General features: G+C 43.4%; 1 protein-coding gene across 1 annotated transcript in view; it reads left to right on the plus strand.

Annotated features, from left to right (window-relative positions):
* Positions 1–27,967, plus strand: part of PEX14 (peroxisomal biogenesis factor 14) — a 132,854-nt gene that overhangs the window by 81,109 nt on the left and 23,778 nt on the right. Inside the window, exon 4 of the mRNA XM_044282068.1 lies at positions 24,508–24,636. Within this exon, the coding sequence (XP_044138003.1) occupies positions 24,508–24,636 (129 nt within the window). The remainder of the gene's footprint in view (positions 1–24,507; positions 24,637–27,967) is intronic.

A 27,967-nucleotide genomic window follows, 5' to 3' on the forward strand; every position in this document is an offset into this window, starting at 1 on the left:
TTGTATTAAAACATCATTATGCTCAGTGATGCGGGCACATATGAACATGGGACCAGCACAGATGTCTTCAGCTGCCCTTATGCATCTACACACCGGCCTGCTATTACACATGCAGATACACACATGGATGCTTTTACACACATACTTTGACACATGCAGACACCTTTTACACTGCATTAAGCTACTAGCCTGCTTCATACGGTGGACTTTGGCACGCATACTGTAAGTTCGTGCGGTCAGAGGCGTTCAGGTGCTGATACAGCATCCTTCCTCTTTTATTAGCTAGGCTACACAGTGAATGTTTGTCCATTTTGTTCTGATTTTTTCCCCCAAAACCCATGACAAGATATGACACATTTTTGTGAAAAAAAGAACACGTGGATACAGCGTTACTGACCTGGAGTGCTGATTCATCACTTGTACTGGCCCTCCTATTCAGTTAGGGCTGTTTCACACCAGCGTGTGCAGTCCGGAAATCATGATCCGTGTGTGAGCGTGATCCTCCATTCTGCTTGTCTTACAGGAGCGCAGGGCATTATACGGATTTATAATGCTGTGTGTCTCTGCCTGACCGTACTGCTACAGAATGATAGTGACAGCTTTATGTCAGTATAATCCTGTAGAAGGGAGGTCATGCAGAGACACACAGCATTATAAATCAGTATAATGCCCTGCGCTCTTGTAAGACGAGCAGTGTCCAGAATGGAGGATCACGCTTACACACGGACTGTGATTTCCGGACTGCACACGCTCGTCTGAAAAAGCTCCAAGGACTACCTATATCAGCTGCTTGGAGCAACGGGGCCCAGGAGCAGCTAAGGCTGAGTTCACACGAGCGTGACAGATTTGGTCCGGATGCGTTCAGGGTGCGTTCAGTTAAACTCGCACTATTTTGCAAGCAAGTTCAGTCAGTTTTGGCTGCAATTGCGTTTAGTTGTTCAGTTTTTTCCGCGCGGGTGCAATACGTTTTGATGCGTTTTTCACGCGCGTGATAAAAAATCTCCTAGCAACCATCAGTGAAAAACGCATTGCATCCGCACTTGCTTGCAGATGCAATGCGTTATTAACGCAGCCCCATTCACTTCTATGGAGCCAGGGCTGCGTGAAAAACGCAGAATATAGAACATGCTGCGATTTTAAAGCATTGCAGAAGTGATGCATGAAAAAAAACGCTCATGTGCACAGCCCCATTGAAATGAATGGGTCAGGATTCAGTGCAGGTGCAATGCGTTCACCTACTGCATTGCACCCGCGCGGAAATCTCGCCCGTGTGAACTCAGCCTAAGACGGTCATTGCATCTTGCAGCATTATGGCTGACCACCTTCCTCTAACAGGTTGATGGGACTTTGGACAAGTTGTGCAGATGTCATTTGGATCTTACCACAGTGAACAGAGTTGTGTAGCATATGGGCATAGCCTGTTGGCACCACCTGCAGGGACCAGAGACTAGTAAGGCCTGTGTGTTGGGTCAGGGGCCCACTATGCATTAGTCCCAGCCTGGCTCTGCATGACTGTCTCTTTAGAGTGCACTGCTCTGTTAGGCCTTGAACTTGGCACATCATAGTGTATCGGGTCTAATTTCCTATTTCTTTGTAAATCCCTCTAATGCCTGATGAATCTGCCCTTTAATTCTAGCAGATAGCACTGCTACGTAGAGGCGGAGCTTTAACATTTCCAGCACGTGCCTAATAGTTCAGGTTTTGTGACAGCACTTTTTTACGGAGTATGAAATATATGAAAATTTAATGAAAACTCTGCATTGGACAAATTTTTAATTTATAACGTCCAAAGGCTAATGCTGCAAATAGAAGCTTCTATAGGAAATAGTTTTCATTTTTCCATTTTACACTTGACACGCTCTCCGTAGGGGGTGACGCTCGCCTCTGTCCATTGAGTTATAAGTGCAGAGACGCATCTATGTTGGAGCGGTCTGGCCATTTCTATGATGGATTCAGCATTCAGGCTGTAAATATATGCAGAAGGACTTAATATTATGTATAAAAGTGAGTCTACATGATTCTCATGGATGCAGGGGTCACATTCACCCCCACGGGTTGGTCAGCCATGATCTGTGTAATAAATCACTGGCATCTGTAGGAATGCATATGGTTCTTTCCCATTTTTATAAATTTATTTACCCATTGCTGGCATTGACAGGGGCCGGCGGGTTGAGGCCGATGACAAGAGCTGCTCTCGTTTCTCCAGTGATGTATGGCTGTCCGCCCCTGCATGCATATATATGTAAACCTTCCGAAGCCAAGACCAGGGATGACGGTATCTGATTTAACACCTTCATCCCTATTCTGCTTTCCGCTAGCAGACACCTAAAGGGTTACGAAGATGGAAGCGTCCTTGGATGGAATCTCGTTACAGTGAAAGCCTTTTTAGCATTGATTTCATAACAGTCTTAATTTAATAGATCCGTCATTACCGAGAAGTCCTGGGAGTCGGGCCTAGCTTTCCAGGTCACTGACCTTTTAATTACAAACCTTGCTCTGATGGTCAGGTTATCGACTGGATGGCGTCCAGCTTGCCTAGCCTCAGGATGCAAATGCTAACGCTGCACCCCCACCCATGCCCCCTGGTTTAAGAAAAAAAAAAAGAAAATTATAGGGTTTTTGACAGTCTAGGCCGAGCACACTGCTTCCCCTAATTATTTTCCAGACGCTGACTTGCAGTCATAGTGTCCCCTCCTCTTGTCACATTGACCAACCTGAGTGTTTGCACCTCTATAGAGGTGACTGGCTGATATCCTCTTTCTATTTGCCTTTGAAGTCAGGGCAGCTCAGTGGTTGGCACTGGTGCCTTTCAGCGCTGGGGTCCCAGGTTCGAATCCCACCAAGGACAACATCTGCATGGAGTTTGCGTGAGTTTCCTCCCACACTCCAAAGACATGTTGGTAGGAAATTTAGATTGTGAGCCCCACTGGGGACAGTGAGAGATGATCATGTCTGGAAAGCGCTGCGGAATATAGCAGTGCTATATAAGTAAAATTTATCGTAGTGATGGTCATATCGAGATGTGTGCCATTATAGCCTAGGCTACTTTCACACTTGCGGCAGAGTGATCCGGTGATCAGCATGCAAACGGACAGCATTTGTAGACGAATCCGGATGCGGATCCGTCTTACAAATGCATTGCAAGAACGTCATTGTCATCCGGAGAAACGGATCCGTGTTATCTTTTTTTCACAGGACGGATCCAGCATTGCAGTATTTTTAATGCCAGATCTGCCACTAATACTTTTCTATGTAATTTAATGCCGGATCCAGCATTCCGGCAACTGATCCGGAATTTTGGACGGAGTTAATACCACAGTATGCTGCGGTATTTCCTCAGTCCAAAACGCCGTTCAGTGACTGAACTGAAGACATCCTGATGCATCCTGAACGGATTTCTCTCCATTCAGAATGCATGGGGATAAAACTGATCAGTTCTTTTCCGGTATAGAGCCCCTAGGACGGAACTCAGTGCCGGAAAAGAAAAACGCTAGTGTGAAAGTACCCTTAGCTTCCTAGAAATGGCCACAGTGTCCTAAAAATTCTTTAGCTGCATTGAAAATCTGCAGTCCCAGCTCTGCCTATGAGGACAGTGGGGCAGATTTATTAAGGACTTTTTCTGACAGAACTGACACAGACTGATGCAAACCCATCACAACTGTTGCTCAAAATAAGACTATCAGTTATTTTTATATTTTTCTGTTCTTCTGAAGAATGGAAAGCTCAATGCAGATGAGGACTCAGCCTAAGGCCTCCTGCACACAAACGTTTTTTTTTTTCGTAACTGAACCATTAATTTCAATATATCCGCAAAAAAATAAAACTGAAGGTACTCCGTAAGCCTTCCGTTTCTGTATTTCCGTTCCGTTCAAATGTAGAACATGTCCTATTGCACGCAAATAACGATCCATGGCTCCATTCAAGTCAATGGGTCCGCAAAAAAAAAAACAATGCATATGGAATGCTTCCGTATGTCTTCCGTATCCGTTCCGGCAGAACCATCTATTGAAAATGTTATGCCCAGACCAATTTTTTTTAATGTATTTACTGTTTAAACATTATTGTATGCTTCGGTTTCCGTTTGCAATCCGCAAAAAAATTCTCACAAACAGAACTGCGGAAGGGAAGCGTAAACGCTACTGAAACAAAAAACAGAAAAATGGATCCGTGAAAAAAGTACCACAAAATACTGAAAAAGCCATACAGTCGTGTGCAGGAGGCCTAAGGACGCATTTACACGACCGTAGTGTTTTGCTGTCTACAAAACACGGATACTGGCCGATGTGCGCATAGAAAATGCCTATTGCCACTTGCGGACAAGAATAGGACATGCTCTATCTTTTTTTAAATGAATGGATCCTCAGCTGTTTTGCCAAATTGTGGAATGGATGCAGACCCATTCATACAGTCGTGTGAATGAGCCCTAAAGCCATTTAAAAGCTTTTGGGTACTTACGCTCTGCAGAACTGGGCTTTTTGTGTAACTTTTTATGATTTATTAGATATATCTATTTTTTGTGCAATTTGGAACTTTTGGGTGTAAGGCCCCTTTCACACGGGCGAGTATTCCGCGCGGATGCGATGCGTGAGGTGAACGCATTGCACCCGCACTGAATCCTGACCCATTCATTTCTATGGGGCTGTGCACATGAGCTGTGATTTTCACGCATCACTTGTGCGTTGCGTGAAAATCGCAGCGTGCTCTATATTCTGCGTTTTTCACGCAACGCAGGCCCCATAGACGTGAATGGGGCCGCTTGAAAATCGCAAGCAAGTGCGGATGCGGTGCGATTTTCACGCATGGTTGCTAGGTGACGATCGGGCTGGGGACCCGATCTGTATTATTTTCCCTTATAACATGGTTATAAGGGAAAATAATAGCCTTCTGAATACAGGATGCAAAGTAAAATAGTGATGGAGGGGTTAAAAAAAAAAATATATAATTGACTCACCGAGTCCACTTGATCGGGTAGTTGCGGATCTCTGTCTTCTTCTGTAATGTTGAGCTGCCGGCTAAGGACCTGTGGTGACGTCACATTACATGATCCAATCACATGGTCCCTCACCATGGTGATGAAACATGTGATTGGACAATAGTGACGTCACCACAGGTCTTTTGCCAGGTCCTGAAGATAGAACAGAGACCGGCAGCTATGGAGCAGGTAAGGGCTCTTTCACACTTGCGTTGTCCGGATCCGGCGCGTACTCCATTTGCCGGAATTACACGCCGGATCTGGAAAAACGCAAGTCAACTGAAAGCATTTGAAGACGGATCCGTCTTCAAAATGCGTTCAGTGTTACTATGGCAGCCAGGACGCTACTAAAGTCCTGGTTGCCATAGTAGTAGTGGGGAGCGGGGGAGCAGTATACTTACAGTCCGTGCGGCTCCCGGGGCGCTCCAGGATTACGTCAGAGCGCCCCATGCGCATGGATGACGTGCCATGCGATCACGTCATCCATGCGCATGGGGCGCCCTGACGTCACTCTGGAGCGCCCCGGGAGCCGCACGAATGGTAAGTATACTGCTCCCCACTACACTTTACCATGGCAAACAGGACTTTAGCGTCCCGGCAGCCATGGTAACCATTCAGAAAAAGCTAGACGTCGAATCCGGAAATGCGCCGAAACAACATTGAGCTTAAGGCCGGATCCGGATTAATGCCTTTCAATGGGCATTAATTCCGGATCCGGCCTTGCGGCAAGTGTTCAGGATTTTGGGCCGGAGCAAAAAGCGCAGCATGCTGCGGTATTTTCTCCGGCCAAAAAACGTTCCGGTCCTGAACTGAAGACATCCTGATGCATCCTGAACGGATTTCTGAACGACGGAACTCTATGCCGGAAGAAAAGTACGCAAGTGTGAAAGAGCCCTAAGTTAACTTTTTTTTTTAACCAGTCCATCCCTAATTTACTTAGCATTCTGTATTAAGAATGCTATTATTTTCCCTTATAACCATGTTATAAGGGAAAATAATAAAATCTACACAACACCTAACCCAAACCTGAACTTCAGTGATGAAGTCCGGGTTTGGGTCTGGGTACTAAATATGGCGATTTTCCTCACGCAGGTGCAAAACGCATTAAAACGCTTTGCACTCGCGCCAAAAAATCACGCATTTTACCGCAACGCACCCGCATCTTATCGGGCCCTCACACGGCCACGCTCATGTGAAAGAGGCCTTAGTTTTCACCAAAACCTGGAGTTAACTGATTTATCTGGGTGCCTTCACACATTGCGGAATGTTCCTTACCTAAGTACGCAGCATAAAGACGTCCCCCATGTTAGCCTATGGGGATGAAAAGTGTCAGTACCTGCGTTCTGTACCGCTAAGGAATTAACATTCCACAGCGGTACAGAACATAAATAAAGTTTTGTTGCAGATTTCCTGCAGCTGAACGTCGCCATTCATTTGTAATCCGCAAAATTATTCACACAAAAAATCCATTGCATAATCTACAGCAAGCAGAAACCCCCAAAAAACTGAACTTTGAAAGATCTACACCTGCAGATTTTGTTTCGCAAATTCTACAGCGTGTGAAGGTTCTGCAGGTAGCTGCGATTCTCTCTGTTAGCATCCCTTACCTGTTCAGTGTCTACAGAGTTTCCTTACTGCTTTGAACTCGGCCTAAATTTAATGAAATATAAGTGATATTCCTCAAGGGAGTTAAGCTTTCAGTGGCCATGTTTGACCACAAGCTATTCCAATAGCAACTTGATGACATCATAATTCCATTCTGGCTACAATATCATAGGTAATCAACTTTAGAGGACCATCCTTATGGTGGATTTAAATGGCCAAATTCTTGGACCGATTATTGGGAACGAAAGTTACTACGAAAGCTCATTCCCAATAATAGGGCCCTTATAAATGTGCAGCCTGTCACCCGATGAATGTGGGAAACGCTCGTTCCTCGGGTGACTTAATGTTTGAAGCAGCGTTTCTGAGCAGCAGGTGTTATGTGTGAACAGCGTCTGCTGCCCAGAAACGATGAATCTGGCGGCAGTGATGGCTCGTCCCTATGATCTCTGCATGTAAATGCAGCTCTTTACCTCCACTGACGAGCAAGCAGTTCCTTCCCAATAATTGCCTGTCAGGTCAAGGTCGTGTAAATCCAACATTAGTCTCCTTCACTGGCAGATTTGGGGATAAAGAAGGACCGGGCCTGTTGGATTTATTCATGCCTGATCCTTTGTTGCTGCAGGAAATAATAATTATACCCCTCTCTCCATTGGAAGCACAAATTGTGCATGTTTATGGGCTTGAGGGGAATAGCTACTGAGCAGCTGTTGTATGTGTGGCTTTAAAGAACTACTAAAAGATCTACTGTATTAAATGGGTATGAAACCTGTTGAAGGAGTTTTTTGATGACCTGTCCTCAGAATAGGACAGAAATATTAGATTGGTGGGAGTCAGTCTCCCAGCACCCCTGCTGTTCAGTTATTTGAGGATGCTGCGGTGCTCAAGTGATATGGCCTAGGTAGGAGGTGCTGCTCGTCCCATACAGGCGCTGAGCTGCAGTACCAAGGACAACCACTATACAATGAATGGCGCTGTGCTTGGTATGTTGTGGGGAGGCCACAGCAATGCAGCTTCTTCAAACTGCTGATGGGGGGGGGTAGATGAGTCAAATCCCCCGATGACCTATCGTGAGGATAGGTCATCAATATTCTACTACCAGAAAACACCTTTAATATATGTTTCCTTTGATGTGTTGTCAGTTTGAAGTTACAGACCTGTTATGAGAAAAACTTGTTTTGTCCCTATGACAACACTTCCCGCAGCGCATGACCTAGCAGTGAACCTGCTGCTTGGCACTCCTCACCGCTTAGGCCAGTCATTGGCTGATCCTGTCCACTGCAGGGAGTTTACAGATGGGGACCGGAAGACAGCCACAGAGCCCAAGCAGTCTGGCCGGTTAATATAGCTCTCTTCACAGGTCCTGTTGGAAAGGAGGGGTGGGAAAAAAAAAAAACTCTGGACAACCCCTTTAAGCTGGGAAGCAGATGCAGATCCATAATTCTGTCTGCTATGTACAACATCTATGTTGAGACAGTAGGATCTGAGAGCATTTTTTTTCCAGGAGACCCTACCAGTTGAGCTTCTAATGGCTCCAGCTGCCATGGTGGGATAGGAACCGGGACTGCCAAGCCAGAAAAGTTGCAGCAACGAACGGCAAGCTGGTCTAGCGTGCATCGGTGACATGACAACAAGCGGCTGGATACATAGGCCACCCTTGGTACCAGCAGCTAGTAGGAGCCACCAGTTATGGAGGAAATGACCTCATCGGCTGCAGCCAGTGCGGTTTCTTAATTGGACTAGCTGCAGCTCAAACTGCCATCTGATCTGAACAATTATTATGTGTTATAAGCAAAACTGTGACTTGAGTTTAATTTTTTTTTTCATAGTTCAATCTAAAATGAATGGAATAAGTGTAGTTGTTTTTGTGCATTGGCTTCTCCTGAGTTACAAGTAATTGAGGTGAGGTTTGGAGAAAGGAAGAATAAGTGCAGTCGCCGCCATCTCTTTAGCCGCCACTGTCAAAGGAGAGAAAAAGGAGCTTGTTGTCAGAAGTGCTGTTGTGTAGTGACGTATACTCACATGCATCACAAATACAGCCCCAGCATTGATCCCTGGACAACCCCACCACCACCACCACCAAGAGCAATGGATAAGGATCATAAACCACTGAACACAATGTCATGTGTCACAGCTGTGTCATAAAATGGCCATTCTCTTCCATCAGTCCTAATTCCTAGTAACCTCAGTCTTTTACACTCTCAGTTCCCTTTTTTTTCCCCATCTTTTCTTTCTTTTTCTTTTTTTTTTTTTTTTTTTTTTTTTTAAATTTATGTTGCATTGCTGCCCTTTCGTTTTTCCTTATTTTTTTTCACTGCTTAAAATAGCAAGTAACACCCAAGATTCCTTTATGGATATACAGAATGCTTCATTTTCTACATGCCGGATGCCCTATGAGCTCCATGTACAAATCAGAATATTTTCTTAAGTTTAGAGTTTTTTAATTTATTTAAATCAAATAAATTTTACTTTTAGCCCCTTTTGATATTTAAGCAGATATTTTCCCTATTTGTGTTTTTTTTTCCATTTTCTTTTGAATAAAGCTCATTTTTATTAAAAGAATAAATAGAATTTTTTGAATTTTTTTTTTATACGTTTTATGCCTATCTTTACTTTATATATGCAAAAGCATTGGACCCAATCTAAAATGCTATAAAGGTGAAAAGTAAGAATGGGGTAAGTAAATATTATTATTATTTTTTTTTTAGTTGCTAGGAAATCTTGTTAACTACCATTATAGCCGCCATGACAGCTTCCCCACCAACTTCTGCCTAGTTGTATCACAACAGCTGCCATGCTCGTATTACTTCATTACTAGGCTACTTTTCTATTCAGGAAAGCATGGTAGTAATAAAGGCCTATAATTATCGATACCAAGCCAAATAGGTATATTATTGCTGCCAGACATATCTGATTCCTCATATCTTGGAGGACATAAAATCCAGCATGGTAATCTATTTGTTTTCTTGCCCATTGATTGTGCCAGGCCTTATAGACATTACATTTAAAGGGAACCTGTGACCATGAAACTCAGTACAATTAGCAGGCAGCGTGTTATAGAACCGGAGGAGCTGAGCAGATTGTTATGTTTTGTGGGAAAGTGTCACATAACTTTTATTAAGGCCTCATTAACACGACCGTAACAGGTCCGTGCCCCCTATTGCGGTCCGCAATGTACGTGTACCGGCCACGTGCACACTGTATTTGGATGCTGACCCATTCGCTTGAATGGGTCTGCAATCTGGTAGATACGGTGCAGAACGGGGGCACGGTCACAAGCCCACGGAAGCAACTCAGAGTGCTTTCATGGGTTTTCTGTCCTGCCTCCACATTGCAAAAAAGTAGTGCATGCACTGAATAGAGAGTTTAAAGGGGTTGGACATTTGGGGGTCATATTGCTAGGATAGGTGTCTCATAGTTGTGGCTCCCACCTGTGGGATATGCACCCAATGCATGAGATAGGCCAACCCCTTTAATGCATAATTTCAATGTTTTGCTGAAGCTTTTCACACGCAGCCATATACTTCTGCTCAGCTCCTCCTGCTATAGAGCAGGAGGAGCTGAGCAGAAGTATATGGCTGCGTGTGAAAAGCTTCAGCAAAACATTGAAATTCTGCCTGCAGATTGTACTGCATTTCTTGGGGACAGGTTCACCTGTCAATGATTTTCTGATTAGAAATCTTTTTGAACAATTCCCTTTATACTTACCTGTCCATGCATGAACCAAAACTTTATTAGAGGGGTTCACACTTTTTAGATATCAATGACCTATCCTCTGGATAGACCTCCAGTATCAGATCAGTGGAGGTCCAACATCCCCACCGATCAGCAGTTTGTGGCAGGTGCCGGAGACATAGCCCTGGCCAGAGCTGGGAGCAGAGGGCTCTGTCCACTGTGCAGCTCGGCTACCATACAAGTGAATATTACAGTGCGCCTTCAAGGCCGTTACACAGGGGATGAAGTGGATGGCTTCTGGATAAGTCCGCTGTTATGGGTCTGATTCTGGTGGCAATATGAGCATCTAGAAACCCCTTTTAAAGGGGCAGTCCAGGTTCAGAGCTGAACGTGGACATATCCCCTTCTTCCACTACTCAGCCGCTCTGAGGTGAGCATTGGAGCATTTTGTGCTCCGATGCTCTCCCTTGCCCTGCATTTTTGTTTATATTTACACTGCTAGGTAGAGGCTTCCGCCTAGCAGTGTTCCCGGTGATGTCACCAGCACTGATGGGCGGGCTTTAGCGCTACCCTAGCTATTTTACAGGCTAGGGCAGCGCTAAAGCCCGCCCATTAGATCCGGGGACATCACCGTGAAGAGCCCAGTACGTCACCGGATCTCCAGAAAAAGCTCTTGACCTGCGCGATTCAGTGCAGGACATGGTAGAGCATTGGAGGGGCAGATTCGGGGAAGAAGGGGGTACATCCAGATTTAGAGCTGACATGTCAGTGTTTAGAGAGTGAGTTTTTATAATTATAATAATAATTCTAATTTCCATGCACCTAAACCACTAATGAGAACAGAGGGAAAAAAGTTAGGGACTGGGTTTTCTTGCAGCCTACTTTATGAAAATATTTGGGGTTTCTATAAAATACCAGCATGAGTTTTGTGTGGCATGGAAAGATTGAAAATGATGCAGAAAGTCCTTATAAATATCGTCTAAGTAATATAATAGCATGTATCTATTAACCCTTGATTGATGAGGGCTACTAGACACTGAATAGCGGCCATAAGCCAATAAACGCGTATATATTAGCCATTATGGTCTCTTGGTGGCAATATACCATTAGATTGACTGACTGGTATAGCGTAGGTGAAGGCATTAACCTGTTTGCCCTGCACTACCTGGGTAAGCAACCTCCCTCCATGGTGACCTCAGGACAACGCATTCACCTGGGGGTCTTTATTCCCCATCCCGGCGACGCTGCAAAACATCTTTCTATTTTCAAGCCCATTACTCTCATTCTTCCTGGAAGATGTGGGCTCCCGGCGGAGGGAGAGATGATAAATCATGGTGTGGTTTTTTTTTTTCTTTCTTTTTTTCCTTTAAGGATAGAGAGATTACGGTAGTTTGTGCGGGGGGCAGGAGGGCTCCCCCCTGAGACGTGTATTTACACCAGATACACACACGTGCCTGCTCCTATGTCTCTATTAGGATGAGAATAGATACAAGGACTCAGCTGGGCCCCGGGTGTTGCATCAGGGTCTGTGCAGCTCATCTGGTCCAGGTGTTGCATCAGTATGCCAGGACTCAGCGGAATGACATTGCTTCATGCTCTGCGCCGAGGGGAGGACACCGAGCTGCTCTGTAATGAAGTCTGAGCCGAGGACCATTACCAAGTGCTGCATTAACCCACTATTTACAGGAGCCCTATAGGTGTCCTTACTGGTAATTTGCTGGAATTGAATTTTCTTTTTGGACATAGTAGGAAACATACATATGAAAATATAAAATCGTAATGGAAACGCAGTGCTCTGCACGTTTTTGGACAACCTTTTTGTTGGGCCTCAAGTGTGAAGCTCCGACACACTTTTCCGGCAGACAAACGGAGAAGCGTTCGGACGCAGACAGCAGCATGCAGCGGTTTGTGTCTGTCCGAGACTCCTCTTGTCTTCCAGTACAGCATGCAGATCTCTGCCGGACCCCATTTTACTTAATGGGGATGTCGGACATAGCGTCCGCTTCCGGCAGTGCCAGATCCAGTGAACTTCTGGAGGCTAAATACTTGCAGCAAGTGTTCAGGTTCCCTGAAGCGCTACCGCAGGGGTAATGAAGATTTGCACTGTTTGCATTGAAGCTAATAGGCTGTCCATGTAATGCATGGACTTACAGGACCCCCAGGAAGAGAGATGCTCTTTGTCCCCACACTCTCCTGACTGTCCTAAATCAGGACAGCCTTGCTGAGGTGGATTGGGAACTTAAAGTGGCCCTGGAAAAAAAAAAAACTCCTAACAGTGGCCCCAGGTTGTAGGGAGATCCAAATTGACAGAAGGCTGGGTAACACAAATAGGTGGGTGTTGTTAGGGGCGGTGCTGGAGGTGAGGCAGAGGAAGGAGAAGTGCATCATGGGTTTGGTTGGATACAGGAACAGGAAGCCAGAGGGATGGGTTTACATGGTGGAACAGTCAGGAGAGTCCAAATTGGAAAACAAAAGGGTGGGGAAGATGAGCTAACAGACTACATGAACATATCTGTTAAAAATCCCAGTAATCCCAGATAACTGTTTTAAATGGTTTTTTGTTTGTTTTTCCCTAAAGGAGCTATCCCCTGTGATCGGACAGCCTTGCCGCCCTGCAAAGAGGCAACCCGAACTCAAACAGATTTAGCATCCAGCTATGTATGAGAAGGTTTCATGTATGGCAGATATCCATGCCTGCTGTACAGGTGTCTTTTAAAGTGTCATCTGTACCCCGGGGAGGTGCTGATGACACTACAGCGTTGTCTTGCACTAGAACCTCAGGTTGCCATTGCCAGCCTCTTGCACTGGGAGTCCAGGCAGCAATAGCTTAGCAAATTTTCAGAGCCCAACTGGTAGAGTTTTGATTTCTGGATATAAAAAAATGACTAGCAAATATTGCTTATTTTCTGTAAGGTGTTGCATATTCTTATTGGCCAGTCCTTCATATCTGTATCTGGGAAAGCTGTGTGAGAACCTGTACACAGTCACTGATGCTCAGGTTTTTCAGAATTTTGCCAAGCAAATCTGTCTAGTTATGTCTTGATGCACACCCCACATAAGGTCTCATGCACATGACCGTATCCATTTTGGATGGTCAAATCGCAGACCTGCAAAATACGGATCACATCCATGTGCCATCCAGATTTAATTTGTGGGCCATTGTTTTTCATGCAATTTGCGGACATCTTTTTACAGAATGGACATGCGCATGCAGAAAGCACACAGATGATCCGTCAATGGGTCTGCAAAAAGTATGAATGCAGCGGTCATCCATATTTTGCAAATTGTGAACTGTGATCGTGTGCATTGGGCCTATTTGGCCAGATTAGCCTTTCAGGGCTCCAGGAAAGCTAGCTGGGTAACAATTTGCTGGAGCTTTAAAGGGGTTATCCAACCCCTATAATGCCCTCTAAATTGCCTGGGCACCTCATACAGGTTATACTTACCCCACTCCCCGCAAGGCCTCCACTGTATTCTACTGCGATACTAGAGAGCCTTGTTTCCGTTGCACAGGGAGATGCAGTGGCGGGCATCAGGAGCAACGCGGGTGCTGGGGAGCGGGGTACGTATAACCTGTATGAGGTGCCTGGGCATTTTGGGGGGCATTATAGGTGTTGGATAACCCCTTTAAGACTGCGACTACATGGCGACATATGTCTCACGACAGCAAGTCTCGAATCATTTCACGACAAATGACATTTTGCTGACTTGTCTGCAACTTTTAAATTTAAGAGCTGTCCGAGAAAAGTTGCCGGTAAGTCACAGTAGTATACGACGTTCATTGTGGTCTATGAGGGCACACGTGCGGCTTAGAACCTGTGACCAAAAGTGCTATTGTTACATCGCGGCATGGTGCACTGTAACACCACTGACAATCATTACTTGTAATGTTTTCCTTGTAGCTGCAGCCTAAGGCCGCTTGTACGCGATGCGGGTGATCGCACATAAGATTGCGGATTTATGTGCGTACCTACAACATATCGGCACTAAAATCTGCAATTTTCTACAGTGTTTTTGGTGTGGTTTTGTCGCAGATCTCACCCTTCATGTGAAATCCCCAGCTAAAACCAGAAACGTAATTGACGTGCAGCGCATTTGGAAATCTACAATGCAGGTCAATTTCTACACGGAAACGATCCTGAAAGTGCACATGAGATTTGTGTAACCTCGCACACTTTGCTGGTACTGTACTCCATTGCCGGTTTTCTGTACGGGAATCCGCTCTGAAAAACTGTGCGTATTCCGCAACGTGTGCAGGTGGCCTTATACTCCAAGCATTCGTGTCCGTGTGTGCTCCATCGTCGAATGTTGTATTCTATCACTTACATATGATGATTCCCCCCTAGTATGCCATATAGAGGACAATTGTAAACTATTATCACTGGTCTTGGGTCATTTGTGTCACATCCAAAACCAATATTGTCAAAATTGGAATCATTTTTAATTATTGGAATTGTTAATTGAGGTACTTACAGTACCAATAGATTGCAGTGACATGTATCACTGTATGCATAGGTAATAAAATTGCATTGAAAAAGTGGTCTTCTGGCCGGTGGTCTTCTTCAAGAATGTGGCCAATGGGCAGAATTTTCCATGTAATTGAAAATATGGTCTGTATAAAGGGGTGATCTTCTCAAATAGTTGGTCTTTGGGAGAAGTTTGTGTGTGTGTGTGTGTGTGTGTGTGTGTATATATATATATATATATATATATATATATATATATATATATATATAGATCTATCTGCTGCTGTGCTAAGGGGAGGGGTGTTAAACCCATAAACAATGTGATATATAATATTTTTCCCTCGCCCCTTTTAAATAAATACCGATCAGCTTTATGTGCAGAGACAATAGGAGCCGTTGGCTTAAATTTGCAGTTTACAGTATTTATGGCTGTAATATGAAGGTGCTGGCATCGTAATTTCATGCCCCAATGAGAAGAGCAAGGTCGAGGAGAATGCCTCTATCCACATCTGCTAACACACTAACTCATAAACAAGAGCCGTCTGTATCAGGTAGCACAGAATACGCTCGCCTAATGAAATACAGCACAGCTTTCCATTACTGTTAGTTTTTACTGTGTCGTCATTACGTGTAATTTATGTTTAAAAAATTCAATTTTATACAGGGCTCTGGGAAATAGGGGTCTTAAGGGTCAGCCGGGGACTTTTAACGGCTTTCTCACCCTGCATGCTCTTCCAACTCAACCTTAACCCTTTCATTACCACCACCGCAGCCTGCGGCACCTCGCCCCACGACTTGGGGTGGGGGAGGGGGGGCGCGCTGCGTAACTCACCTGTAGGTACATTTTCAGGGTTAATAACTAATGAGGTGGCAACGTGATTCATTATTCATTCCTTCCGACCCACCCAAGTTAAAGTACAAAGTGGTCCTAGTTATCAGTTGTGAGACACCGGTGTAGCAGAGCGTTGTTTGTCGTTTAGCACATCTCACGGCGATATTACCACGTGTGATCTGTAACTTTACATATGACTATATAGGGGTTATTACTACTATTATGTATTACTACTCGGAGTCCTCAAAATGTCCGACTAATACAGCTCCTCAGGAGACAAACTCGGCTCTGCTATGTGTGTTCATTAGACCAGGTGACCCATAGACAGAAGACCAGTGCTGTGAACAGGCGTTAAGGTTTTAGGACCCAACAAATATTGCGATAAAAAATCGCTGACACTTGGCCGGGACTCTAATGTGTCTGATGGTAAAGTCAGTGAGGCTGACCCAAAAGCCAAGAAACTGGCAAACGACCAGCAGGGGTTGACAGAACTAATGGTTTCCATTTCTGTGCAGCTTACTAAACTACATAGCTGAAACATCACAGAGCAGATATCGTAAACGTGTGATACATCAGTCCGCCCATCCATCCATCATTTTAGCTGTAAGCTACTGCCTGTATTACACTTCAGAGCTGCATTCACAGTTCTGCTGATTGAAACTGGAGACCATCAACAAGTTTGATGACAGACACTCCTAACTTTGCCGAGCTTTTGTAAAGCACGAGGGAGGGTTAGTTTTTCCTACAGCCGACTCCTGTACAGTGCTTGCTGTAAATCCACACATCCCAGGATGCAATGCATACGAGTTTGCTCTGTGAAGACCCTGAACAAGTAAGGGATGCTGGTGAACGCAGTTCTATATCAAAACTGCGAAATGGTATATATTATGATAGAGATGCACTTAAAAGGGGTCACTTCAGCAAATGGCATTTATCCTGTAGACAGCTTTAATACAAGGCTCTTACTAATGTGTAGTGATTGTCCATATTGCTTCCTTTGCTGGCCGGGACTGTGGCAAAATAGCCTTATATAATACTATTGGAATTGCCATGATTACAGATCTGATTAGGGTCCGGGGGACCTGTGGCAGCCTGTATTCTGGAGATGCTTTGTTCAAGACCAATACATCAACAGAGTACAGGATGCAATCAGTGACATCTGTATTCTGCTGGCAGCCATAGGGGTCATGTGGTGCCCAGAAGCTCACAGCATCTGTGTAGGAGATGCTTCCTTATATTGGGCAATCGAATGCAATTCCATAGTCTTGTTTGCAATGGGCTAGTAATAAAAAATAGAAGTGTACCGTTATATTGAGGACTATAAGGTGCTTCCACATAATATTTCTGAAGTGAGTCTTATGGTGTGAAAAAGAAAACACTATGGATAGAGAAATGGCTTCCAGTCTGTAATACATTGTCTAAGAAGCTGCTGCCATCCTAAGGTTGATGGTTACTCTGTGACTGCCAGGCATCTCGCCCTGCCGAGTCCTTGCCTTGTGTCCCCTCGGTGTCTCGCAGATTATTCAGCTCAGATAGCAATCAACTGGGAGACGCGTGTGTCTAATTTGCATTAGATTATTCGAAACAAAAAAAAAAAAGAAAGAAAAACCTGCATTAGTCAGGCTGGTGATAAACAACGGCAAGGAGTTTATAATATCAGCCAACGCTGCGACGTCCTTCTCCCTCGGACGATCTGCTCTCGTTAACCTTTTGTCATCCGTCTGTACAGAGTTGATACAGGTTTCATGTCCTGTGAATTACATATCTACATTTCAGGTTATTAAATATTTGCAATGAATGCTGAGACGGCAGTTCACATAATATTGTCTTGTGGCGCACTCCGTGTATATTAGAAATATCCCGTTATCCTTTTGTTGTAGTAATGGAATCTTCTAGAAGCCATTCTCATTTTAAGTTGTGAAGGAGTAGTCCTTGAAGAGTTATTGATTTAAAATATAAAAATTACCATAATCTTTTTGATCCGTTTTATTCTACGTATGAGACAGTATTCAGTATTATATCAGTTATATTATATTCTTGTACATTCTTGTACATAGCAGATAGTATTATACTAGTTATATTCCTTTATATACAGTGCCTTGCTAAAGTATTCACCCTTGACTTTTTTTTTCATGTTTTGTTACATTACATCCTTAAGTTCAATGTTTTGTTAATCTGAATTTTATGTGATGGATCAGACACAATAGTCTAAGTTGGTGAAGTGAAATGAGAAAAATTGTTTAGAAATAGAAAACAGAAAATTGCCATGTGCGTATGTATTCACCCCCATAAAAAGCTCTGGTGCAACCAATTACTTTCAGAAGTCACATAATTAGTGAAGTGATGTCCCCCTGTGTGCAATCTAAGTGTCACATGATCTGTCATTACATATACACACCTTTTGTGAAAGGCCCCAGAGGCTGTAACACCTAAGCAAGAGGCATCACTAACCAAACGCTGCCATGAAGACCAAGGAACTCTCCAAACAAGTAAGGGACAATGTTGTTGAGAAGTACAAGTCAGGGTTAGGTCATACAAAAATATCCAAATCTTTGATGATCCCCAGGAGCACCATCAAATCTATCATAACCAAATGGAAAGAACATGGCACAACAGAAAACCTGCCAAGAGACGGCCGCCCACCAAAACTCACGCATCGGGCAAGGAGGGCATTAAACAGAGAGGCAGCACAGAGACCTAAGGTATCCCTGGAGGAGCTAACAGAGTTCCACAGCAGAGACTGGAGGATCTGTACATAGGACGACAATAAGCCGTACGCTCCATAGAGTTGGGCTTTATGGCAGAGTGGCCAGAAGAAAGCCATTACTTTCAGCTAAAAACAAAAAGGCACGTTGTGAGTTTGTGAAAAGGCATGTGGGAGACTCCCAAAATGTATGGAGTATGGTGCTCTGGTCCGATGAGACTAAAATTGAATTTTTCGTTTATCAAAGAAAACTCTGTCTGGTGCAAACCCAACACATCACATCACATCACCCAAAGAACACCATCCCCACAGTGAAACATGGTGGTGGCAGCATCATGCGGTGGGATGTTTTTCAGCAGCTGGGACTGGAAAACTGGTCAGAGTTGAGGGACAGATGGATGGTGCTAAATACAGGGATATTCTTGAGCAAAACCTGTACCACTCTGTGCGTGATTTAGGGCTAGGACGGAGGTTTGCCTTCCAGCAGGACAATGACCCCAAACACTCTGCTGAAGCAACACTTAAGTGGTTTAAGGGGAAACATGTAAATGTGTTGAAATGGCCCAGTCAAAGCCCAGATCTCAATCCAATAGAAAATCTGTGGTCAGACTTAGATTGCTGTTCACAAGCGCAAACCATCCAACTTGAAGGAGCTGGAGCAGTTTTGCAAGGAGGAATGGTAAGCTCATAGGGACTTATCCAAAGCGACTTGGAGCTGTGATTGCCGCAAAAGGTGGCTCTACAAAGTATTGACTTTACGTTTTACGTGGGTGAATAGTTATGCACATTGACTTTTTCTGTTTCTGCTACCGTCAAAGTTGTGGGCATGTTCTGTATATTAAATTATGCAAATCCTCAAACAATCCATGTTAATTCCAGGTTGTGAGGCACCAAAACACGAAAAAAGTCAAGGGGGGTGAATACTTTTGCAAGGCACTGTAGGGGGTAGTGTTTTATAGTAGTTATATTTCTATATATAGGGGGTAGTGTTATAGTAGTTATATTCTTCTACACTGGAGGTAGTCTTATAGTAGTTCTATTCCTATATATATTCTTGTACACCTGAAGCAGTATTATAGTAGTTATATTCCTGTACATGGGGGACAGTATTATAGTAGTTATAGACTTGTACATATGAGATAGTCTTATAGTAGTTATATTCCTATATATAGGGGAAGTATTATAGTAGTTATATTCTTGTACATATGAGGTAGTCTTATAGTAGTTATATTCCTATATATTGGGGTAGTATTATAGTAGTTATATTCTTGTACATATGAGGTAGTCTTTTATAGTAGTTATATTCCTATATATAGGGGTAGTATTATAGTAGTTATATTCTTGTACATATGAGGTAGTCTTATAGTAGTTATATTCCTATATATTGGGGTAGTATTATAGTAGTTATATTCTTGTACATATGAGGTAGTCTTTTATAGTAGTTATATTCCTATATATAGGGGTAGTATTATAGTAGTTATATTCTTGTACATATGAGGTAGTCTTTTAGTAGTTATATTCCTATATATTGGGGTAGTATTATAGTAGTTATATTCTTGTACACCTGAGGCAGTGTTATAGAAGTTATATTCCTGTATATAGGGAACAGCATTCATAGTAGTTATTGGAGGTGGGACGAATCCAATTTTTTTAGAATCCAAATCCGAAAAGGTTCTTGAATCCTACAAATCCTGTACATATGAATTGTGTTATCGGTGTAAAAAACAAAGTGATCCAAACTCAATATTCTTTTAATATGAAAAAATAGAGTCCTTACTTTTTTTAAACAAAGTATTCAGATTTGGATTCGAAAATAATTGGAAATACAGGGTAATACAGCGCACATACCTCTTACATCCAGTGACGTCTCTTTGATGTAGATGTTCTTTTTCCTCATCTTCTCCTTTCTGACCTTCAGATCAGACCTCCAGTTTTCAGCCATTTTTCGTCTCTGCAGTTTGAGTAAAAAAAAATCTTAGTTTACTACTTTTCCATCATTCTCGCATCTTTTGGACAAATCATCCTACCACCCCCAATGCTGTGCTGCTGTGATCCCCAATACTATACTGCAGAAACAGATAATACCCCTGATAATACTAGTACCAGACCGAGCCCCCCCATATAAAATACCCCTTCTTTGTGGCCTCAGTACATGCCCCCATAGTGCTCCCCAATAATGTGCCAGTAAAAAGGGACCCCCATAATGCCCCCCAATAATGTGCCAGTAAGTGTCCCCATAGATGCCCCCCATGTGCCAGTATCAAGTGCCAAACCCCCCCATGTGCCAGTATCAAGTGCCTCTCTCCTTCCCCCCATGTCCCAGTATCATAGTGCCACCCCCCCCCCCCCACAAAGTGCCAGTATCAAGTGTCCCCCATGTGCCAGTATCATAGTGCCATCTCCCCCCCATGTGCCAGTATCAATGCCAACCCCCATGTGGCAGTATCATAGTGCCATCTCTCCCCCCCCCAATATGCCAGTATCGAGTACCAACCCTTTCCCCCCATGTGCCAGTTTTAAGTGCCTCCCGCTCCCCCCATGTGGCAGTAACAGTCGGGTATTTAAAAAAAAAAAAAAACACTTTCCTCTGTCAGCGATGCAATGCAGCCTCTTCCGGCCTGTGTCCTGCGCTGTATGTCCATATATGAAGTCAGTGCTTGTGTATTCTAATTTAGCCTGTATTTCAGAAAAGTTTCTGTGGGACTCAAACCGACGGCCTTCTGCATTAGAGGCAAGGCACTTAACCACACAGCTATAACAGCTGCATAGCCACTGACTGAAAAAATGAGACTTCTACTGTAGACTCTGTTATAGCTGTTATAGCCAGTTTACATCTATACACATGACAGCTGCCCCAACACACCCAGCACTGCTATATCTCTGACAGCTGCCCTAGCACACTCGGCTCTGCTATATCTCTATATATGATAGCTGCCCCAGCACACCCAGCTCTGCTACATCCATACACATGACAGCTGCCCCAGCACACTCAGCTCTTCTACATCTCTATATATGATAGCTGCCCCAGCACAACCAGCTCTGCTACATCTATACACATAACAGCTGCCCCAGCACACCCAGCTCTACTATATCTTTATATATGACAGCTGCCCCAGCACACTCGGCTCTGCTATATCTCTATATATCTATCTACTGTATAGTAATACTTACAGATATATAGATATAGCAGATCTGATTGTGCAGGGACAGCTGTCATGTGTGTAGATGTAGCATAGCTGAGTGTGCTGGGGCAGCTGTCATATATATAGAGATATAGCAGAGCTGAGTGTGCTAGGGCAGCTGTCATAGAGATATAGTAGAGCTGAGTGTGCTGGTGCAGTTGTCATGTGTATAGATGTAGCAGAGCTGGGTGCGCTGGGGCAGCTATCATATGTAGAGATATAGCAGAGCTGAGTGTGCTGGGGAGCTGTCATATAGAGATATAGCAGAGCTGGGTGTGTTGGGGCAGCTGTCATGTGCATAGATGTACACTGGCTATAACAGTTAATAGTCTACAGTAGAAGTCTCATATTTTTTCAGTCAGTAGCTATGCAGCTCTAATAGCTGTGTGGGTAAGTGCCTTGCCTCTAAAACAGAAGGTCGTGGGTTTGAGTCCCAGCAGACACTCATCTCTCTCTCCTGCTGCAGCACAGGCAAGGCATCTGTATCGCTGTCCTGAGACAGCGATACAGATGACTGCCCGGGATTCGTCGAATTCGAATTTTGTAAATGAGGTCGGGATTCGAGTCCACGAATCCTTCGAATCCAGCAAGATTCGAGGGGTTCGTCGTCCCACCTCTAGTAGTTATAGATTTGTACCTAGGGGGATAGTGTTATAGTAGTTATATTCTTGTACACTGGAGAGGCAGTATTATAGTAGTTATATTCCTGTACATAGGGGACAGTATTATAGTAGTTATATTCCTGTACATAGGGGACAGTATTATAGTAGTTATAGACTTGTACATATGAGGTAGTCTTATAGTAGTTATATTCCTATATATAGGGGTTAGTATTATAGTAGTTATATTATTGTACATTTGAGACAGTGTTATAGTAGTTATATTACTGTATATAGGGCTAGTATTATAGTAGTTATATTATAATACACTTGAGGCAGTATTATAGTAGTTATATTCTTGTACATAGGAGGCATTATTATAGTTATATTCACAAACTGCTGTATAGCACATACACATAAAATTAGCATGGCATCTTTTATATCACAAAAAAAAAAATCCCTGCCACTTGACTCCTAAATACATCTTACAATGAACATTGTACAAAACCTTATATCGGTTTGCTCAGCTCCTCTTTAAACATTAACACTTTAAGAAAACGTGTCAGGCTTATCATCCTTTTCTGGTATTATAGGACATTACATCACCCACACTTGGTGTGAAATTTTACCAGGTAATTTATATAAGTACAACCCCTACATGCGGTTAGATGGAACCTTATTTATGCAAGGCAATTATATTTATACATGTAGTTCATCTTTTAATGACAGGTTAAATTAGCTATAATTAAAGGCATATTAGCATTCTTTACTATTTCTATGATACGACAACATTTATTTTTGTTTATTCATTTATGGACCATAGAATCAGTTTATCCAGCATGTTCTATTAGGCAAAACATGCTGCACACAGTGATGTTCTGGATCGGTAATATTGTGGCCATGGAAATTTACAGGAATGATCTTCTATATAATTGTGGAGCTGCACTGGTAGATTTTCTACTTGTAATATGTGCCCCCATATCATACAGAAAAGAAAGGCCGTCTGCCGTCTGTAATGGTGCCCACATATGAATTGGATTGGGCAAACACCCTTGCTTGGTTCAAGAAGAGAAGGGTTGTCTCAGGGTGAGTCTAGGTTCACATCTGTCGATTCAGTTATGGGCCTCTGTCGCAGATGCCAGCAGATATATACGGGACAGAATTATGCAGACCCCATTATAGTCAGTGGAGTCTGTCAAGTGCCGTTGATGCCCTGCATCTGCTGGATCAGCATTTCCATTTTATTGTTGTTTTTTTCACAATTTTTCTGTTCCTAGGCCAGAAGACCTAGACTTAGTGAGCCAAAATGAATAACTCTCACAACATCTGTACTGTTATGTCCTGAAGGAACCTCTTCCATGCACACTTAGTCAATGAAATTCACCATTTAACACTACAGATGCGGACAGCACACAGTGTGCAGTCCATTTTTTTAATTTATTTTTTGAAAGTCCGTGTGCAATCCGCAAAAATTATGGATCAGATGCCGCGCAAGAATATGGTTGTGTGAAGGCACAGTTATTTATATTTTGCTACAATAATGGTTTTAAGGCAGGTGGACGTGGGAAACAGATGGAAAGAGCTTATGACTGGAGGGTCAGACTACACAGTGTTTGTTTGTAGTCTGTTACTATGGAGACACATAGGTTGAAGAAGATTTTTAATCAAGACTGCTTGTAAAGTTGCCTTTTTTGTTTTGTTTTTACACTGAAGTAATAAAAGTGGCACCGTCTGTATGACGATGAGAAAATGACGTCGCCCCCTTTGTGAAAGCATGTTAAAGTTATGTCAAGTCCATAATGACAAAGAAACTTCATGTCTTAAGGAGGGGAGTTTAAACGGGCGACATTTTGCTTCTGGGACTGTTTGGTATTCTTTGGATTTTGCTCTTTTTTTCCTATAATCACTCAATGTGCATTTGATTTTCTTTTTATTTCTTCTTTTGTCATAAAACGTCGACTTCCTCTCCTTTCCTCCAGTAATGATGCGCGTTAACGAGCTCCCTCTTTACATAATTAGCTTTGGTTAGTTTTCTTCTGTTTTGTCTGGATTCATTGCATCTTACGTGAGCTGAATGAGGGGTGCCAACCTTTTTAACCATTGAAAATCCTTGCCAGCTTCCTGCCTGCTGTGTTTTATTTTGGTATGGGGGGGGGGGTGGATAGGGTTAAAGGTGCTTGCACCACTGATGAAGATGAGCTGGAGTTGCTACTGATGGGTTGCATGGAGGGGAGTGGTTGTGGTATATTGAGCTCCGAGCCGCGGTAATAAAACTGTTGAGAAATTACGCAAATTGAATGAGAAAATCAAACCTCAAACAATATCTGAGTCTTTAAGATTCAGTGCGATTTATTACCCTCCTGGTATATATATTAACATGACAGTGACATTATAATGGGATAGTTCCCCTGCGCACATACACACAGGATCCTGTATCTCTGCTTATCTGAATTTTCCTTTTCTTCCTTTTTTTAGGATTAAGCGATGAAGAGATTGAGTTGGCGCTCCAGCAGTCTGGCACTGCCCACGATGACCCACCCCCTTTGGGCACCCCTGGCTTACCGCACCCAGGTCCACCTCATCAGCTGACTGTCCAACCCTACCGTGAGTGTCTAGCCAATCTCCACATGAACACTTATAAGCAGCCTCTTTGCATTCATATAAAAAAAAAAAAAAAAAAACGCGCATTTCATTCCTAAACATCTAACATCATCCAAAGAAATAAAATTTGCCTCCGCTGCATAAAATAAAGTCATTATGATAATGAAACCGTTTTATGGCCCCTTTTAGGTTATTGTTCTCAGAATTCAGTCTTACATTTTGCAGAAGTTAGGTTTTTTGACTTGGTAAAGTGGCCACTGGGTGGCGCCGTCATATTTGAAATTAAGTGATGCTATTCAGACGTGTATGTGAATGGTACGCTGGAAGTAAGCTTTGCTGATGCTTATGCACATATTCCTTTAGTTTAGTTACTTGTTATATAGAAGCACAGGTTGAGTCAGGTATTGTAGCTCAGCGCCATTGAAGGGAATGATGCGCAGATGCAATACCACACACAACCCGTGGACAGTTGTGGTTCTGTTTTTGCAAAAAGCACCCATGTTTTTCCTGGAATCCTCTGTCCTATTGTTATCTATGTATTATCTTACTGCTAATCACCTAAAAGCTAGGTTCACACCACGCATTCATACTGTTTTCATCCCGATGGTGGAACTGGATGCCTGTCCTGTACGAGCAATGTACAATGGATCTGTTGGGATGCTGTAATTCCATGGGACAAAAATGAGACCGTCTCTGCTTGTAGGTCTTGTTTAACCGTGACGAAAGTGCCCTTGAAAACATATAGATGTGGTAGCAGATCTGTTTATAAAAGAATGCAAAAATCAAATAGATAGCCAAACATGATGTGAACACGTCCTTAGAGAGGCAAATTGATTCTTTGCTTTAGCTGGCTAGGTCTCCAGTCTGTGTACCCTTATGCCTCTATTACACTGGCCAATTTTTGGCCCATAATCGCTAGCGGTTCTTTGCATGAACGTTTGATAGCGATCATCTTGCAGTGTAATACAAGTGCCGCCTATTACCCGAAGAACAAGCAAACCCTTGTTCATCAGAAACATAGAAACATAGAATGTGTCGGCAGATAAGAACCATTTGGCCCATCTAGTCTGCCCAATATATCTGAATCCTATGAATAGCCCCGGCCCTATCTTATATGAAGGATGGCCTTATGCCTATCCCATGCATGCTTAAACTCCTTCACTGTATTTGCAGCTACCACTTCTGCAGGAAGGCTATTCCATGCATCCACTACCCTCTCAGTAAAGTAATACTTCCTTATATTACTTTTAAACCTTTGCCCCTCTAATTTAAAACTGTGTCCTCTTGTGGTAGTTTTTCTTCTTTTAAATATGCTCTCCTCCTTTACCGAGTTGATTCCCTTTATGTATTTAAAAGTTTCTATCATATCCCCTCTGTCTCGTCTTTCTCCCAAGCTATACATGTTAAGGTCTTTTAACCTTTCCTGGTAAGCTTTATCCTGCAATCCATGGACCAGTTTAGTAGCTCTTCTCTGAACTCTCTCTAGAGTATCTATATCCTTCTGGAGATATGGCCTCCAGTACTGCGCACAATACTCCAAGTGAGGTCTCACCAGTGAGGTCTCATCAGGCAATTCTATTTGTAAGCATGCCTAAAAATCAGCGCTTGCCGGCGGCAGATTGTGCAGTCTAATAGTGATCTGCCGGCGGCAAACCACTAGACTGTATGGGGACGAGCGACGGCATAGGGATTGCTTCTCCCCATGCTGCGCAGAAGATCGCTACATGTAATAGCAGCCGTCTCCTCCGCTAGTGAGCAAGCGATTGCCGGGAGGGAACGTTTCCCTCCAGATAATCGCTTACTCAGTTGGCCTGCGTAATACAGTCTTTAGTCTCTACCTTTATTTAGAGGATTGCAGTTATTGCATTTCTAACCAGTCGCTTCCCTTCTGCCTTCACTGTTACTCTCAAAGTTTTCCTCCACTTTTAACAACATTTAACCTGAAGTATGTAAAGAGTTGACCACTTCATAAAAATAGCTGTTAAAGGGGTTCTCTCACTCCAGCAAATAGCATTTGTCATGTAGCGAAAATTAATGCAAGGCACTTGCTAATGTATTGTGATTGTCCATATTGCCTCCTTTGCCGGCTTGATTCATTTTTCCATTGCATTTTACACTGGTTATGGCTACCGCTGCAGCACAGATACAAGATGGCCACCGGAGAGGCGGCACTTTTTCCTATAGTGTGCAAGCACAACCACTACTGCTGGATGGCAGGGTGGTCGTAACTCCTCGAAACGAGCAGCGTATAATGTCGCAATCCTGGCGGCCATAAGAAGCAAGATTATGGCGGTCTCGTGAGCTATCCACGCAAGTACGTTTACATTGCTGGCTTTCTCCACCGATTGTGGATGAGATTTCTAAAATCTGTGAACGTTGCAGATTTTCCTCATGAAATTCTGTTGCTGAGGATTTACGTCACTTGTGAACCCACCCTCAGTCTATAACTTCATCAGAGTGGTGTGCTGGTAACAGGAAAACCGCAAACTGTTACTTTCACGTTGGATGGGAATGGGGTGAAGACCAGATTAACTTATATGGCAGGCATTTGCCACCTTCGGCGCTCCAGCTGTTGTGAAACTACAACTCCCAGCATCCATCATGCTCGGCTGGGAGTTGTAGTTTCAAAACTGCTGGAATGCTGATCCCTGATATACGGGGTGACTTACTGAAGACTGGCGCTCCACCTACCATTTTTAGTAAAAACTTTGCTGGAGCTGGAAAAAGATCCAACCAGTTTATTAAGTGGTGCCCACTGGTGTGTAGTGCTCCGGTTTTCTGGCGCACACGTTGTTAAATGATTGGGGGCACGGAGCTCCCACCCACTTTTTGGAAGAGGGGCGAGAGTGTCAGAAAAGGCTAGAAAGTCACCAATTGTGACGCAACAAAATTTGTGACTTTTTTTACGCAGAAAACTGGTATAGAGATATAGTAAATGGCCCCCATAATATATAGAGTGACTGCAGTCGGTTTATAGGGAGGATTGCTATAAATGCCGCCAAGGTTCCTGAACGATTACATTGAGGACTTTCTGGGGAAGGGCAGGTTTATGAGCAAACTCCAAAGTCCCTGGTCATAGAACGAGTGTAGCTTTAAATCCTGACCTTTTCCAGCACTTTTGTCTGATGCGATGTGCGCCGTTCAATAAAGCCCTGTCAAATATCATATCCTGACCCTATTAATTAATTGTAAATCAGGACTGTTGTTTGTGAGGGGGGTGGAAATCATAATAGATGTGTTTTTACTAAATTAAAATGTAAATGTAATTACCCCATAGATTGTGAGTGAGGGAGGGCGGCGTTATTAATATTCTGCTTCACGGTCTCCTTGGCAA

This window comes from Bufo gargarizans, chromosome 2 (assembly GCF_014858855.1).
Source record: "Bufo gargarizans isolate SCDJY-AF-19 chromosome 2, ASM1485885v1, whole genome shotgun sequence".
Taxonomy (NCBI): Eukaryota; Metazoa; Chordata; class Amphibia; order Anura; family Bufonidae; genus Bufo; species Bufo gargarizans.